At 41.4% G+C, this 18586-nt stretch overlaps 1 protein-coding gene across 4 annotated transcripts in view; it reads left to right on the top strand.

Moving 5' to 3' along the window:
- The window catches only part of SLC35A3 (solute carrier family 35 member A3), a 102356-nt gene extending 84914 nt beyond the window's left edge, over positions 1-17442 (top strand). For all 4 annotated transcript variants that reach the window (XM_077277445.1, XM_077277448.1, XM_077277446.1 and 1 more), the window contains exons 3-8: positions 9241-9395; positions 9762-9884; positions 14140-14311; positions 14695-14813; positions 16313-16446; positions 16798-17442. In XM_077277445.1, the coding sequence (XP_077133560.1) occupies positions 9241-9395; positions 9762-9884; positions 14140-14311; positions 14695-14813; positions 16313-16446; positions 16798-16888 (794 nt within the window). In that variant the 3' untranslated portion in view covers positions 16889-17442. The remainder of the gene's footprint in view (positions 1-9240; positions 9396-9761; positions 9885-14139; positions 14312-14694; positions 14814-16312; positions 16447-16797) is intronic.
- The last annotated feature ends 1144 nt before the right edge of the window (positions 17443-18586 follow it).

The raw sequence follows: 18586 nt of genomic DNA on the forward strand, positions 1-18586 counted from the left end.
CTTTTCTTATTACATTCTCCTTTTGGTCCAATGGGGACTCTGGTCCCAATTCATCAGTGTTTTCACCAGAAATTTGGCATAAAACACTTTGATAAGTCACTATTGCTGTGTATAGGACAAATCATTGTCGTCTTTCAAGCTCACAGGAGTAGCAATATGGCAGCTACAGGGGCCTTCAGCAGGCCCCCATCGCGTTGGCAGAGAAGTTTAGGAGTAGTGGGTTCCCAAATGGAGTGTAGCCAGACGTGCACAGCCTACATGCTGGTTTCTTAATAGTGATGTCAGGGGACCCGCGGCCTGTGGTCCTTGGCAAGTTGGGAGTGACTGGGGAGGGAGAGCAGAAAACCAAAAAGTGGTTAAGGTCCCACAGAGAATAGGAAGTTTCTCTAGTGGCCAGAGGTCATGGTGGTGCCGGTCGTGGTACATTAGACTATATGGACACTTATCAGACTCATTGCTCTCCTATAGCACACTGATCCTGTGAGGTGCCAAGTGTCAGGACGCACAACATTGACTGCAGGAGAGTCCCATGATGGTGCAGAGTAGATGAAATGGGAAACTGGTGCTTTTTAGTAATGGCTCATTCGCAAATACACTGCCTTCTCTGTGAGTTACCGGAATTGGCTTTTTGGTGAACAAATGATCCAGCTCACCAAAAAGTGCAACCCTGCCCATAACATAGCTTTGCAGGTGGAGTGGACGGACACTGAGGGTTGAAGTACGTATGTCAGCTGTGGGGTTGATACAGCTCCGGCAGAGAACCCAGGGCACGCTGTATATTGGGAAATGTAGTGTAGCCACAGAAGGAAAGCAGGCGGGGAGTCCAGACTGTGAACGACAACAATCCAGAAGGACAGCTGAATGGGAACTTTATAAAGGGAATCTGTCAGCAGGTTTTTGCTATGTAATCTGATAGGGTCATGATATCGAGTCAGAGACACTGATTCCAGCTGTGTCACTTACTGGGCTGTGAGTTGTACTTTTAATACAACCTATGTTTTATCAGCAGGAGATTGTTACAGGATAAGGCCACATACACACATTCAGTACTTGGTCAGTATTTTACCTCAGTATCGGTAAGCCAAAACTACGAGTGGAACAATCAGAGGAAAAGTATAATAGCAACACGTCACCACTTCTGTATTTATCACCCACTCCTGGTTTTAGCTTACAAATACTGAGGTATAATACTGACCAAATACTGAACGTGGCCTGACAGGCACTTGCTTTATGGTCCAACCACGTCCCCAGCACTGACAAGCAGCTCTGTCACTATACCTTGTACACAGAAAGCTGTGGTGTGAGCGGGGTTATACAGGGCTCAACAACTGAACACCGCTAGATCTGCAGCAGAGAAAACCATGACTCTCACAGTAAACTAAGTGAGGCATTGCCGGAATCAGGGTCTCTGTCCCTACATTATGCTGCTCTCAGATTATATAGAAAAAAATTACTACCCTTAACGACTAGAGGTATTTCAGTTTTTTTTTTTTTTTTTTTAAATTTCAGTGTTTTGCTCCTCCTTCTTCCCAGAGCCCTTTTTTTATTCTTCAGTCAAAGTGGCCATGTGAGGGCTTGTTTTTTGCGGGACAAGTTGTATTTTTGAACGACCCCATTGTTTTTAACATCATGTACTGTAAAATGGGGAAAAAATTCCAAATGCGGTGAAATTGCAAAAAGAAGTGCAATTCCATAGTGTTTTTTTTTTTTTTTTTAATAAAAAGTTCACTAAATGCTAAAACTGACCTTCCATTATGATTCTCCAGGTCATTACGAGTTCACAGACACCAATCATGCCTAGGTTCTTTTTTTAAGTGGTAAAAAATTGTTTTAAAAAGAAAAAAAAAAGCACCATTTTCCGAGACCCATAACGTCTTCATTTTTCGTGGTCCTCTTGTTCTGACTGTTCAGGTCAGAGGGCGCGATGACGCATATAGTGTGCGCGCCGCCCTCTGCCTGAACAGTCAGTGCGGAGAGACGCCGGGACGTGACGCTGAGGAGCTGCAAGCAAGAGAGGTGAGTATGTGTTTTTTTTTTTTTTATTGCAGCAGCAGCGTTATATATTGCACAGATTTATGTGGAGTATCTATGGGACAACGGTGCAGAGCATTATATATCTGGCACAGCTTTATGTGGAGCATCTATGGGGCCATAATCAAAGGTGCAGGGCATTATATATGGCACAGCTATCTATGGGGCCATAATCAAAGGTGCAGAGCATTATATATGGCACAGCTATCTATGGGGCCATAATCAAAGGTGCAGAGCATTGTATATGGCACAGCTATCTATGGGGCCATAATCAAAGGTGCAGAGCATTGTATATGGCACAGCTTTCTATGGAGCATCTATGGGGCCATAATGAACTGTGCAGAGCATTATATATGGGGCAGCTTTATGTGGAGCGTCTATGGGGCTATACTGAACGGTGCAGAGCATTATATATGGGGCAGCTTTATGTGGAGCATCTATGGGGCCATAATGAACAGTGCAGAGCATTATATGTGGCACAGCTTTATGTGGAGCATCTATGGGGCCATAATGAACAGTATGGAGCATCTATTTTTAATTTTGAAATTCACCGGTAGCTGCTGCATTTTCCACCCTAGGCTTATACTCGAGTCAATACGTTTTCCCAGTTTTTTTGTGGCAAAATTAGGGGGGTTGGCTTATACTCGGGTCGGCTTATACTCGAGTATATACGGTAGTTCTGGCGGGGGTTTTTTATAATTTTTTTTCTCTCGTTATTTTAGCGATCAGGTTAATTCTTTTGTTGTATTGATTGTTGGGTGATTCTGAACTCGGCAATACGAAATATGTGTAGATGTAAATTTGTGTTTTTGTTTTATTTTGAATAGGGTGAAAGGGGTGATTTTAAATAAATATATATATATATATATATATATATATATATATATATATATATATATATATATATATATATATATATATATATATATATATATATATATATATATATATATATATATATATATATATATATATATATTAGATGGTGGCCCGATTCTAATGCATCGGCTATTCTAGAATATGTATGTATGTAGCAGCCACATAATATATAGCACAGGCCACGTACTATATAGGAGCCATGTAGTATATAGCATACAAATAGTACGTGGCCTGTGCTATATAGTATGTGGCTGCTACAGGTCCTTCTCAAAAAATTAGCATATAGTGTTAAATTTCATTATTTACCATAATGTAATGATTACAATTAAACTTTCATATACTATAGATTCATTATCCACCAACTGAAATTTGTCAGGTCTTTTTATTGTTTTAATACTGATGATTTTGGCCTACAACTCCTGATAACCCAAAAAACCTGTCTCAATAAATTAGCATATTTCACCCGACCAATCAAATAAAAGTGTTTTTTAATAACAAACAAAAAAACCATCAAATAATAATGTTCAGTTATGCACTCAATACTTGGTCGGGAATCCTTTGGCAGAAATGACTGCTTCAATGCGGCGTGGCATGGAGGCAATCAGCCTGTGACACTGCTGAGATGTTATGGAGGCCCAGGATGCTTCAATAGCGGCCTTAAGCTCATCCAGAGTGTTGGGTCTTGCGTCTCTCAACTTTCTCTTCACAATATCCCACAGATTCTCTATGGGGTTCAGGTCAGGAGAGTTGGCAGGCCAATTGAGCACAGTAATACCATGGTCAGTAAACCATTTACCAGTGGTTTTGGCACTGTGAGCAGGTGCCAGGAAGCATGAAGTGCTCCAAAATCTCCTGATAGCTAGCTGCATTGACCCTGCCCTTGATGAAACACAGTGGACCAACACCAGCAGCTGACATGGCACCCCACACCATCACTGACTGGGTACTTGACACTGGACTTCAGGCATTTTGGCATTTCCTTCTCCCCAGTCTTCCTCCAGACTCTGGCACCTTGATTTCCGAATGACATGCAAAATTTGCTTTCATCAGAAAAAAGTACTTGGGACCACTTAGCAACAGTCCAGTGCTGCTTCTCTGTAGCCCAGGTCAGGCGCTTCTGCCGCTGTTTATGGTTCAAAAGTGGCTTTACCTGGGGAATGCGGCACCTGTAGCCCATTTCCTGCACACGCCTGTGCACGGTGGCTCTGGATGTTTCCACACCAGACTCAGTCCACTGCTTCCTCAGGTTCCCCAAGGTCTGGAATCGGTCCTTCTCCACAATCTTCCTCAGGGTCCGGTCACCTCTTCTCGTTGTACAGCGTTTTCTGCCACATTGTTTCCTTCCAACAGACTTACCATTGAGGTGCCTTGATACAGCACTCTGGGAACAGCCTATTTGTTGAGAAATTTCTTTCTGGGTCTTACCCTCTTGCTTGAGGGTGTCAATGATGGCCTTCTTGACATCTGTCAGGTCGCTAGTCTTACCCATGATGGGGGTTTTGAGTAATGAACCAGGCAGGGAGTTTTTAAAAGCCTCAGGTATCTTTTGCATGTGTTTAGAGTTAATTAGTTGATTCAGAAGATTAGGGTAATAGGTCGTTTAGAGAACCTTTTCTTGATATGCTAATTTATTGAGACAGGTTTTTTGGGTTATCAGGAGTTGTAGGCCAAAATCATCAGTATTAAAACAATAAAAGACCTGACAAATTTCAGTTGGTGGATAATGAATCTATAATATATGAAAGTGTAATTGTAATCATTACATTATGGTAAATAATGAAATTTAACACTATATGCTAATTTTTTGAGAAGGACCTGTATATACATATTGTAGAATACCCGATGCGTTAATACAGGCCACACAATATATAACACAGCCCACGTACTATATAACACAGCCCACGCAGTATATAGCAGCCACGTAGTATATAACACAGGCGACGTAGTATATAACACAGGCCACGCAATATATAGCACAGCCCACGCAGTACAAAACACAGGCCACATAGTATGTAACACTGGCCACGTAGTATATAGCAGCCATGTAGTATATAGCACTGCCCACGTAGTATATAGCATCCATGTAGTATATAGTACTGTCCATGTAGTATATAGTACTGTCCACGTAGTATATAGCAGCCATGTAGTATATAGTACTGTCCACGTAGTATATAGCAGCCATGTAGTATATAGTACTGGCCACGTAGTATATAGCAGCGATGTAGTATATAGTACTGCCCACGTAGTATATAGCAGCCATGTAGTATATAGTACTGCCCACGTAGTATATAGCAGCCATGTAGTATATAGTACTGCCCACGTAGTATATAGCAGCCATGTAGTATATAGTACTGGCCACGTAGTATATAGCAGCCATGTAGTATATAGTACTGCCCACGTAGTATATAGCAGCCATGTAGTATATAGTACTGGCCACGTAGTATATAGCAGCCATGTAGTATATAGTACTGCCCACGTAGTATATAGCAGCCATGTAGTATATAGTACTGCCCACGTAGTATATAGCAGCCACGTAGTATATAGCACTGCCCACGTAGTATATAGCAGCCATATAGTATATAACGCAGCCCACGCAGTATTTAGCAGTGTGGGCACCATATCCCTGTTAAAAAAAAAAAAAAAAAGAAAAAAAAAGAAAATAAAAAATAGTTACATACTCACCCCCTGGGATCCAACGGCGCTCTGGCTATGGGCGCGCGGCTGCCGCCATCTTCCGTTCCCAGGATGCATTGCGAAATTACCCAGATGACTTAGCGGTCTCGCGAGACCACTAAGTCTTCTGGGTAATTTCGCAATGCATCGCTGGGAACGGAATATGGTGGCCGGCGCAAGCTACGGAGGGTGAGAATAGCAGGGGTTTTTTTATTATTATTTTTAACATTACATTTTTTACTATTGATGCCGCATAGGCAGCGTCAATAGTAAAAAGTTGGGGACACACAGGGTTAATAGCAGCGGTTACGGAGTGCGTTACCCGTGGCATAACGCGGTCCATTACAGCCGGCATTAACCCTGTGTTAGCGGTGACTGGAGGGGAGTGTGCGGGCGCCGGGCACTGAGTGCGGGGAGTAAGGAGTGGCCATTTTCCTCCGGACTGTGCCCGTCGCTGATTGGTCGTGGCTGTTTTGCCGTGACCAATCAGCAACTTGGATTTCCATGACAGACAGAGGCCGCAACCAATGAATATCCGTGACAGACAAACGGAAGTGACCCTTAGACAATTATATAGTAGAAATATAGATAGAGATAGATAGATAGAGATTATATATATATATATATATACACACACTCACTGGCCACTTTATTAGGTACACCATGCTAGTAACGGGTTGGACCCCCTTTTGCCTTCAGAACTGCCTCAATTCTTCGTGGCATAGATTCAACAAGGTGCTGGAAGCATTCCTCAGAGATTTTGGTCCATATTGACATGATGGCATCACACAGTTGCCGCAGATTTGTCGGCTGCACATCCCAAAGATGCTCCATACAAGGCAGGATGGATCCATGCTTTCATGTTGTTTACGCCAAATTCTGACCCTACCATCCGAATGTCGCAGCAGAAATCGAGACTCATCAGACCAAGCAACGTTTTTCCAATCTTCTACTGTCCAATTTCGATGAGCTTGTACAAATTGTAGCCTCAGTTTCCTGTTCTTAGCTGAAAGGAGTGGTACCCGGTGTGGTCTTCTGCTGCTGTAGCCCATCTGCCTCAAAGTTCGACGCACTGTGCGTTCAGAGATGCTCTTAGGCCTACCTTGGTTGTAACGGGTGGCGATTTGAGTCACTGTTGCCTTTCTATCAGCTCGAACCAGTCTGCCCATTCTCCTCTGACCTCTGGCATCAACAAGGCATTTCCGCCCACAGAACTGCCGTTCACTGGATTTTTTTTCTTTTTCGGACCATTCTCTGTAAACCCTAGAGATGGTTGTGCGTGAAAATCCCAGTAGATCAGCAGTTTCTGAAATACTCAGACCAGCCCTTCTGGCACCAACAACCATGCCACGTTCAAAGGCACTCAAATCACCTTTCTTCCCCATACTGATGCTCGGTTTGAACTGCAGGAGATTGTCTTGACCATGTCTACATGCCTAAATGCACTGAGTTGCCGCCATGTGATTGGCTGATTAGAAATTAAGTGTTAACAAGAAGTTGGACAGGTGTACCTAATAAAGTGGCCAGTGAGTGTAGATAGATACATAGATAGATAGATAGATATATATATATATATATATATATATATATATATATATATATATATAGAGAGAGAGAGATATATATATATATATATATATATATATATATATTTATTTTTTATTTAATATTTTAAAAACTTTTTTTATTTTTTGCATGCCTTAAAGGGAACCTATCACCCCGTTTTTTAAAGATTAGATAAAAATAGTGTGAAATAGGGGCAGAGCTGGGCTTTACATTAGTGCCTTTTTGGTGCCTTTACACCCCCGTTAGGCTGCCGAAATACCTTTGTGAAGTGGCCGTTTTGTCCTGTCACTCAAGTTGGTCAGGTTGGATGGGCGTGGTCACAGCGCTGTTTGTCCCCCAGGATCCTGCTCATCATTACGTTGGTGGCGTAGTGGTGTGCGCATGTCCAGCAGGCAAATCCACTGCCCAGGAGATGAATAACAGCGCGGTCTTCGCTATTCAGCCGTTTACCGGTGGGCGCGGCCATCTTTCCCGTGGCCGCGCCTGCGCAGATGGAGCGCTCTGCTGCCCGGGGCTTCAGGAAAATGGCCGCCGCGATCTCCATCTGCGCACGCGCGGAATCCCGCGGCCATTTTCCTGAAGCCCCGGGCAGCAGAGCGCTCCATCTGCGCAGGCGCGGCCACAGGAAAGATGGCCGCGCCCACCGGTAAACGGCTGAATAGCGAAGACCGCGCTGTTATTCATCTCCTGGGCAGTGGATTTGCCTGCTGGACATGCGCACACCACTACGCCACCAACGTAATGATGAGCAGGATCCTGGGGGACAAACAGCGCTGTGACCACGCCCATCCGACCTGACCAACTTGAGTGACAGGACAAAACGGCCACTTCACAAAGGTATTTCGGCAGCCTAACGGGGGTGTAAAGGCACCAAAAAGGCACTAATGTAAAGCCCAGCTCTGCCCCTATTTCACACTATTTTTATCTAATCTTTAAAAAACGGGGTGATAGGTTCCCTTTAAGTAGTTAATAGCTGCAGGTGGATCGCGACTCCACCCACGGCTGTTATGGGCACATGTCAGCCATATAGATCAGCTGTCAGGTGCCCGGAAATATGCGGGCTCAGTGCCGGAGCATGCACCAAACGGGGAATCCGGCATGGGCATACTACTACACCCAGTGTCGGAAAAGGGTTAAACCTTACCCCATGGCCCCAGCCTGTTTTCACTTTCATGACAAGGCCAAATTTTACAAGTCCAACAGTGTCACTTTGAGGTAATAACTCTGAAACGCTTCAGTGGATCCCAATGATTCTGAGAATGTTTTCGCAAGACATATTGTACTTCATGATAGTGGTAAAATTTATTCGATATGACTTGCATTTATTTATGAAAATTTTGAAAATGTCGCACTTTTCAAACTTTGACTTTTTATGCCCTTAAATCAGCGAGTTATGGCACACAAAATGGCTAATAAATAACATTTGAGAAGCAGAATGAACAAAACAGGGATTCTGGATTTTTTTTTTTTTTTCTGGAGGGTGGGTGTTATTCCTTTCCATGTGTGATAAAATTGATAGTTTTATTCCAGCCAGTACGATTATTGCAATATTGCATTTAGATTTTGCGTCTTTTTTATGTTCTGTTTTAGTGCTTTTACACAATTAACTAAAAATTAAGATTTTTGCATCACTATTTTCTGAGAGCTATAGATTTTTTTCTTTTTTTTCTTTTTTTTTCTTTCCACTGATGGAGCTGTTTGGCAGCTTGTTTTTTGTGGAACAAGATGAATGTAAAAAAATGACGTTTTCAATTATACCATTTCATTTAATGGTGTTTAATTCCACGTTATGTTTGGCAGTATGATGAAAAAAGCATTTTTATTTTTTTTTGCCACTTTTTTTTTTTTTTTTAATTTCACGGTGTTCACTAAAGGGGTTAACTAGTGTATTTTGCATAGACTAAATTTAAATGGTTTATAATATTTATTACTAATAAAATTACAATTAGTTATAATGTTGTCCTGCATTGTTCATCTTGTTGATGTGAATTTGATATATGCAGAAATGACCGTTAATAAGGGAATCTGTAGTGACCTAATAGTGGCCTTCTTAAATGCCAACATTTGGCTTCCAATTTCTGTATTTTGTAGGCTGTAGTGTACGAGCTCTGAATCGAGTCCTTCATGATGAGATCATCAATAAACCGATGGAAACTTTGAAGCTTGCCATACCTTCTGGCATCTACACCCTGCAGAATAACCTCTTGTATGTTGCACTGTCCAACCTCGATGCTGCCACTTACCAGGTGGGTGCAGTCAGGACATCATTTTAAAGGGAACCTGTCAGCAGGATTGTGCACAGTAACCTACAGACCGTGTCAGGTCGGCGCCGTTATACTGATTAATGATAACTGGGGTGATGAAATCACAATCTTGCTGACAGGTTCCCTTTAAGGTATTTGTACCATTTTAATGGTTGTCTTCTTTTCCATTAGCATTCTATTTGGGGCTTCCTACGTTTTAGAACTCTAATGAAACAGAACACATAAATGCGGGATTTTTGGTTCTTATAAATCTCAGGTTAATCAAGTAATTTTACAGGATTCATTTTTCCACAAGAGCTCATATTCATGGTATAATGATCTTCTTCATTTTGATTTTCTCTTTTCCAGGTCACCTATCAGCTCAAAATTCTCACGACTGCTTTGTTCTCAGTGTCCATGTTGCAAAAGAAGCTCACAAAGTATCAGTGGCTATCTCTGATAATTCTTATGGCCGGAGTAGCGTTTGTCCAGGTAGTGTAAAGATGATATGTGACCCGTTTATTTTGAAGAATAATTTTATATTTGACAGTAAAAATCTTACCGTATTTTCCTGTTGATCTTATTGTTATGAAGTTTTGGAAATTTTTATAATGTCACTAAAAAGGCAGACGCGATACAAAATTTATTTTAATGTTTGTAGCTATTAGGAGTCAGGGAGGTTCCCTCCATACATTTCATATGTCGTTTTATATCCTATCTGAAACATACTACCCCCTCAAATTAAAATCCGAAATGAATGTTAGGTTCCACTCTGCCCGCTTTATACAAAAAATTGTCACATCCAAACCACCTTCTTTGTTGTCATCAGTCTGCTTGGATGGTTAAAGAGAGGCAGTCCCATCAAAGTGTTTATAAATTGCAATCTTCATATTTTAGAACACTGTACTTGCAATTGCTCATTTTTCCCTTCTATCCAGCTAATTTTTCTCTTTTCTCTGCTTTATGTATAAACAGGAAGTATCTTTTCCCTTCATGAGTTGCGTATCTCTTCAACTCCTGACCCAGCTGCTTCCTCCTCCTCCTGCCAGGGACTTTTGCAGTGATTAATGACTCATACTGGGGAAAATTGACCTCCTGTTTCTACAGGGTGACTCAGTCATTACTTTACCCAGACTTTTGATGTAACCTCTAGAAGACAATCTTTTGTACTGAAATTTGGTCTGTATATACATTAGTTCATGAGAAACCGATGTTTTAAAGCACGTCTTGAAAATATCCACCATTCACATCCAAGCACGCCTACACATGTTGTTCCATATTGTTGAATATATTTCACAGGATGTCTGGGGTCATAGCCTGAATTTCTCCCTGTATGTTCTCTCGGAGTGCCTGTATGGTTCATGGTTTGTTACTGAACGCTGTACACCCAGCCTTTAAGGAAAACCTCAGATGTTGTTAAATCAGGTGATCTTGATGACCAGTCTCTTGGAGATTAAAGGGAACCTATCACCCCGTTTTTTCCGTATGAGATAAAAATACCATTAAATAGGGCCTGATCTGTGCATTACAATAGTGTATTTTGTGGACCCTGATTCCCCACCTATGCTGCCGAAATACGTTACCAAAGTCGCCGTTTTCGCCTGTCAATGAGGCTGGTCTGGTCAGATGGGCATGGTGACATCGCTGTTTCTTCCCCCAGATCTTGCTTATTTTTCCGTTGGTGGCGTAGTGGTTTGCGCATGCCCAAGTGCCGAATCCACTGCACAGGTGAGGAAAAAGAGCGCGATCTGCGCTATTCCCCTGGTGATCGGTGGGGGCGGCCATCTTCCTGTGGCCGCGCGTGCGCAGATGGAGCGCTCTGTTGCCCAGGGCTTCAGGAAAATGGCCGCGGGATGCCGCGCGTGCGCAGAGGGAGATCTCGGCGGCCATTTTCCTGAAGCCAAGATGCGAACACGGCTTCAGGAAAATGGCCGCCGCGATCTCCATCTGCGCACGCGCGGCATCCCGCGGCCATTTTCCTGAAGCCCCGGGCAGCAGAGTGCTCCATCTGCGCACGCGCGGCCACAGGAAGATGGCCGCCCCCACCGAACACCAGGGGAATAGCGCAGATCGCACTCTTCCTTCAGCTGCACAGTGGATTCGCCTGTTGGGCATGCGCAAACCACTACGCCACCAACGGAAAGATGAGCAGGATCTGGGGAGAAACAGCGATGTCACCACGCCCATATGACCAGACCAGCGTGAGTGACAGCCCAAAACGGCGACTTTACAAAGGTATTTCGGCAGCATAGGTGGGGAATAAAGGCACAAAAAATACACTAATGTAAAGCACAGCTCTGCCCCTATTTAACGCTATTTTTATCTCATCTTGAAAAAACGGGGTGACAGGTTCCCTTTAAACTCTGTATTGAAGCCTTCTTTAATGACAGAGTAGACGGTGGATTTCAACCTCCAAATTTCTTTATAAACTCACTTTGGCACCTCTTTAAGGACTCACAATGAAAACACTCTGCTCCAAGCTATATCTGTACATTGATAACAAATGAAGGATTTTGTCAGCACCACACACGAAGCTGGAGACAACTGGCGTGGCAACAAGTCGGCGAGATCACTCAACGTGAGGATGTTTCTCATCGCTGTTGCTGAGGTTCATTGCACTCTCACTGCTCATGAACCCAAGTATGTACAATCCAAACTTCAATACAGTCGAGCTTCTCTTTTAGAATTTAGAGCAATTTTTCCGGATAAAGTAGTGAGTGAGTCCGCTTGGAAGGATTCCGCTAGTCCATTTTTAATCACGTGATGTTATAGACCTGATGTAAAAGAGAACAATTATCTGGGGAAAAAAAGGCAAAATGAGCAATTGTAAGTGCACAGTGCTATATAATATGATAACAGCAATATATTAAGAGGATAAAAGCTTTTATGGGAAGAGTGCTTCTCTTTGCCATTATGAGAGGCGCCTGCATCCGAACTGTCTCCTCTGATTTTCCCAGCACCGTTCGGAGTTTTGGTGCACAGGAGTTTTTATTTTTACTTTTCCTTTAACCTCTGCATAGCTGTTTTCTGAACCACTTTGATTCGCTAACTGAAGCGGGCTTATTACTCTGTAGGTATCCAGACATCCGCTATTTCCTGGAGATGAATCATCAACCACAAATGAACTTCCTCAATACTTTCAGTTCCGCTTTTATGCGTTATTCCTCAGATAATTATCAGTAAAGGGGATGTGTCAAAATCTCCTATCCACATAGCCTTGTTGGAAATGGTGCTACAAAATAAAAAAATATATATTTTATATTTTTTTAAATCCGTTCTTACCATTGCTCTTTATGGAGTACTTTTTTGCAACATGCTAATTTGTGATTCCAATGCACCTTTGGGTTGGCTAAATATCTGTCAGTTCTCAACTTTATTTAGCATGTTAATGCTTGCTCCTATATTGACGCTTCTGCCTTCCCCAGAGCCATTGCCATGAGACGATAGTCCTGGACGCCACGCTGTTTTTGTGCAGGAGTGACTACACACCTCATCCTCTGCGCTCTGCAATATCTGCTTTACACCATTTGCTTCATGGCTACATTCAGGGTGTAGCTTTGTAGGGAGCAATGTCGGGAGGAGAGTGCTTGTGCACTTACTCCTGCACAGTCAGTGTGGCATCCAGAGGTTTATCTTCACACAGCACTGACTTGCTGCCAATCCACAAACTAGGAGGCGGCCACGGCATGTGAGTAAGTGGTCAACAGCGTTTCACTTAGAATAAAGCAGCCATGTTTTTTATAATTCCGTTAACACCGCTTAAGGCTCGGACTGTAGCATTTATCTCCTATCCTATGATATATTGAATATATAAGGCTAGTGAATTCTAAGAGTATGTTCAGATGTGGCAGTTTTGCAGCTTTTTTTTTTTTTCTGCAGCAAAAAAAGTTGCATTTTACAGTACCAACAAAGTACGATTTCAAAGAAACACTGTGGTTTTGAGTGCAGAAAAATACTACAAAAAAAGCAGAGTGTGAATATACTCTAATGAAGTTTCTCTGTTAGCTTGGACATGGCCAAAGATATAGCTGTAAAATATACATCACAAACAATGAAATGTGTAAAGGGTATAACTAACTAAAAATTCCCTGGCTTAGTAGTATTATGTGCTTAGTCCAGGGCTGCGCTCAGGAGGGATTTATTTTTCCTGGAACATGTTTGAGAACTCCATTGAGTTTTCGGATATGGGTACTCATTGACTATTTGTTTTTTAGTGCATAAAAATCAGCTGCAAAGTGTTGACCGGAAAAACACTGTGTAAAGTACTCGTGGTTTTGAGCCTTTCTTACATTTTTTTTTTTTTTTTTTAAATTTAGTTGAATAGGTGAAAAAAAGCTACAAAGCACTGAAAGAATTGCTATTCTGCGGCTAAGAAAAAATGCAATAGTTCAAATCTGTAGGGCACAAATAAGCAGCGTATGCTTCAGAATACTCATTCACTATGCGTGTACTGTAAAACACATTTTTTTCCCCCATGGCAAAAACACAGCGTGTCATCAAGCCCTCAGTTTTTCTTTCCATCAGTTACCTTCATGGCCGTAGACTGACTTACATTGATACTTAAAACTTCTTTAGTCACGACTCAGATTTGCATCACTAGGAATCTAACACCCCATTCTAAACAAGCTGCACTTTGCTTATCATGTTGTCAGAAATTTCCATGGGGGGTTGTGAAACTTCTAGATTTGGCGCGCCACCTTCCTATCCATTGACTTTACTGTGAACCTTGTCTCTGTCGCCCTTGCAGTGGCCCTCAGATTCTCCCAGTGCTCCTACAAAGGAAGTTTCAGTGAGTTCCCGTTTTGTGGGGCTCATGGCCGTCCTTACTGCATGTTTCTCGAGTGGCTTTGCTGGCGTCTACTTTGAGAAAATTCTTAAAGAAACCAAGCAGTCCGTGTGGATTAGAAATATACAGCTCGGTGAGTATACAGTATTTAAGAAATGTACGTGGATAGTAGTCCTTCACTATCAAACACTTAGTAGGGTTGTGCGTACTTTGCCCGGCAGTACAGCTCAACCAATTTACACGCAGGAGATGAAACCCTTCATTTTTGGGCATCAGTGTTTTCAATGCAAAAATCAGCATGTAATGGTATTTATATGGAATTTGTGGGATGATCCTAATTCCTAGGCACTCTCTTCAGTATTGCTGCTGTTCTTATTCTTTTAGTCTTGAAGATGCCATTTGGTGTATAACATCTTGAAAGCTGATACTATAATTACATCAGCGTATAGTCATCTGGAGCAGTGACGATTTGCTGTTTCAGAAATGGTGACCATCTTGGACTTGACTCCCTTTCAGGTTTCTTCGGTGGAATATTTGGCATGATGGGAGTTCTTGTTTATGATGGAGACCGTGTCTCGAAAGAGGGATTCTTCCAAGGATACAATCATCTGACCTGGACAGTTGTGGCTCTTCAGGTAATTTGAAAATGTCACCACCTCCTACATGGGCCCTCGTTGAGATAGAAGGGCTACTTTCATAATCAACTGCTATTAAAGAAAAAACATGCAGTACTGACGACAATATGATGAAGTGGCCAAAGATCTGAATATAGCGTGTCTATTTTATTTTTCATCTCCATTGTGTAATGATTAGCTTGTGTATATACGTAGGTATGCGCTAATTTCCACTTGGCACGGGTAGCACTAGCAGAGATTCTTGTAAGGATGTCTTTACTTTTCCCCCTGCATGACATTGAGCAATCAGAAGCAGGATGTGTCATGCAGGGTGAAAAAAAAACAAACAGTGTGATGAGGTGTAGTGTACGATCACTGCTTGTCACATTCACAGCTCGGCATCAGTTCCAGTAACAGTGACATTGTCCACTAATATCTGGGATATTGGGTTTGTATTAATCCTACACAGAGAAAGTTGATCTTCTCTGGGGGGTTTTTTATTTTATTTTTTTTCTCCTCCCTTCCCCCTGCATGACACCACCTGCCTATGATTGGTTAACATCTTACAGGAGAAAAAGTAACCACCCCCATTGAAAAGCCACTGTTATTGCCATTTTAATATTAGTGGAAATTTGCATATAAAGTTTATAAGCCAGTATCTCCGCCATGGAGGTGATGGACAAAAAAAAAAAATTATTCGGTTCGTAAACCATTTCTTTATGAGGTGGTCAGTTAAAAACATAAAATGTGGTGAAAGGTCCTCATAAAATGAGAACTAAACTTTAAATTTTTTCACCCACATCACTTTCTATAATAAAAATCTAATAAATAGTAGTCTTGCTATTTTCACACAGATCATTGGGGCTTTTTATGCTTTAATTTCGTGTTTCTGGAAACACATGTACATAGAGCCAGTGGTGAGATAGTGACCCTATCTTTTTGTACTGAAGCATTTAATAAGTTTGTGCAAATTGATAGTGAAGGCTGTGGGGAAGCAGTGCCATCGCCTGGCATGATTGGTGGATCCTGTGTCATCAGCTGTGTGTAGAGGTGCCGCCTGCCATTGTAATCCTGTCTCTGATAATAACGAAGTTGCTGAAAACTTTTCCTGAAAGAACAGTCTTTGCCAATAATTGAAAATAAAATACATGAAACACACAAAAAAGTTTTTTTCCAACTATAGGTTGTTTACTGATGAAAGCTTTCCTTTAAACATGTGCAGTTCAGTGGGGGTCTGGGTCCTGAGACCCCAATGGTCGCGTAAGACTGCTCGCAACTGCTTACTTCTGCAACCGGCAAAGCACCTAATCGTACTATTGAGCCTGGATGCTTCTGAGGCTGGTGCTTACCGCTGCTGTCTGCTGATGGGAGTACTCGAGAGCTTGCTTTTGATTTGCTACTATTGATTTCCATTGCACTTTGCATTGGATGTATCTCTGCTCCATTTAGCAAATAAATACGGTACTTATTGTCACCTGACCAGTTTTGATTTTTGTTTAATTCTTTTTCATCTTTTTTAGGCTCTAGGTGGATTAGTGATCGCTGCTGTAATCAAGTATGCCGACAACATCTTGAAAGGTTTTGCAACTTCCCTCTCAATTATTCTGTCAACCCTGATCTCCTACTTTTGGCTGCAAGATTTTGTTCCAACCAGGTAGTGACCTCTATCTACAAAAAAAAAAAATAATTTTCAAAAGTTAGCCATTTCTGTACTGTATGAAAACCAGTGCAGCGTTGGCAGCCTGCTTTGCTGTGATGGCAGAAGCTGCAAAAGTTGGCAGCTCTTGTGAAGCGACTTTCCTTTATATCTTCTAAAATGTTGTCCTGTAACGTAACTTGTCAAGATCGCGGTCGTCGTCATTGCGGCCGTCATAGGCTCGGTGGTCACCTATTGGGAAGACCCGTCATCCAAGTGGAATAAACTTTAAATATTTATTTTTTTAGTGTAAATTAATATAAGAAGCTTTGATTAATTTATTTTTTCCTGTTTTTTTTCTTTTACTAGTGTGTTTTTCTTGGGAGCAATATTTGTAATATCCGCAACCTTCCTCTACGGCTATGACCCCAAACCATCAGTAAACCCAATAAAAGCATGAAGTCTGTGATGGATGCAGTGAAGTATTGTATGGAGCGACCTCTTGCTGCTTCAGAAATGAGCAAGGCTGTACAAGGAGAACTGCGCCACAAATGCTGCTGAAAGCAAAGAGCCGGCTGGTGAAGGCACCGCTGCTCTTTCTTGTGATGGACCCGATTTTTATTTTAAAAGAAAAGTGCTATATATATATTTTTTTTTTTTGTTAATACTTGAACCTGAAGGCATTGATTTTTTTTTTTTTTTTTTTTTTAAATTTCGGGATGCTGCACAGAGCTCACCTGATCAGGTATATGATATTGCGATTCTTCTATTGGAGATATTTAATATGGTGGTTTCTGGGCTGGGATTCCCACCGGCGTCTGACCTCAAATAATTGCATATGTGCAGCTTGTAGTAAGAGCTGGATTATGCGCCATTAGGATTTTTTACTTAAGAGACAAGTGAATACCATTGGATGTGTTTTGTATATATTTGAATGACTCATTGTCTTTGCGAGTGGGGTTGTCATACATTGTATAGAATAAAACTAGGGAAATTAAATACATTTTTACCGAACCTTGTGTTTGTTTCTTGTTTGCAATCACTGGGAGTCCCAACTGCAGTGGCCACCACCGAACCCGAAAATTGAGCAGAGGTTGGTCATGTGAATCACCCTTAGGGTATGTGCACACGTAGAATGGTCCACTGCAGATTTTTCCGCAGCGGATTTGATAAATCCGCAGGGCAAAAGCACTGCTTTTTTCCTGCAGATTTGCCGCTGATTTACCGTGGTTTTTGTGCGGATTTCACTGCGGTTTTCTATTATGGAGCAGGTGTAAAACCGCTGCAGAATCCACACAAAGAATTGACATGCTGCAGAATGTAAACCGCTGCGTTTTTTTTCCGCAGCATGTGCACTGCGGATTGCGTTTCCCATAGGTATACATTGTACTGTAATGGTCATTCCATATCAAGTGATCCAAATATGAATATTTTTTTTACCTTACGTCTTTAGATTTTTGTTTTTTTTTGTTTTTATGAAGTACAACTTTAGTTAAATACAAATTAAAAGTTTAGAATTTTTTTCTTCATCAGTTAATTTTTTACAGATTTTTAAAGTTTTGAAAAAGCATGGATTTTGGCCTGGTATGGCTTTACATTTTTTATCATATCTCGGGCTAGAATTAAGATAAAGAGTTGGGAGAGGCATCCTTTTTCTCAGAACGGTACCGGCTTTCATTTGATATGTCACAAGACTATGTTTCTTTATATTTTGTTTTGGAGAAATCAAATTAAAAACTTTGATGCGCAATTCTGAAAAAAACGTATTTTTTAAAATTGTGAAAACATGCATGCGTGTTACTTGTGTCCTTGTTTATATTTGTACAGGGATTCAACTTGGGATCTATCACATTTGTATTTTTTTTTAAGCCTTGAATCATCTGATTTTATGTTTGTGTGAGTTTCTTCCTTTTTTCTTTTCAAATTACAACTTATTGCATTCAACATTTATATGTAACAATAAAGAAACACAAAAAACAACTACTGAAGTGCCAGAATAAATACATCTTAATCATCATAACAACTTGCTCAGCATTTTTAACCTGAATTCTTTGAACAAACCAAAAGATAAAACGTGATCACATCCTCAGGTGTGGTTTACTAACTACAGTCTGATCCTAATTATATGTTAAAAACAAGATTAAAAGAACCAATATTT

This window comes from Ranitomeya variabilis, chromosome 8 (genome assembly GCF_051348905.1).
Source record: "Ranitomeya variabilis isolate aRanVar5 chromosome 8, aRanVar5.hap1, whole genome shotgun sequence".
Taxonomy (NCBI): Eukaryota; Metazoa; Chordata; class Amphibia; order Anura; family Dendrobatidae; genus Ranitomeya; species Ranitomeya variabilis.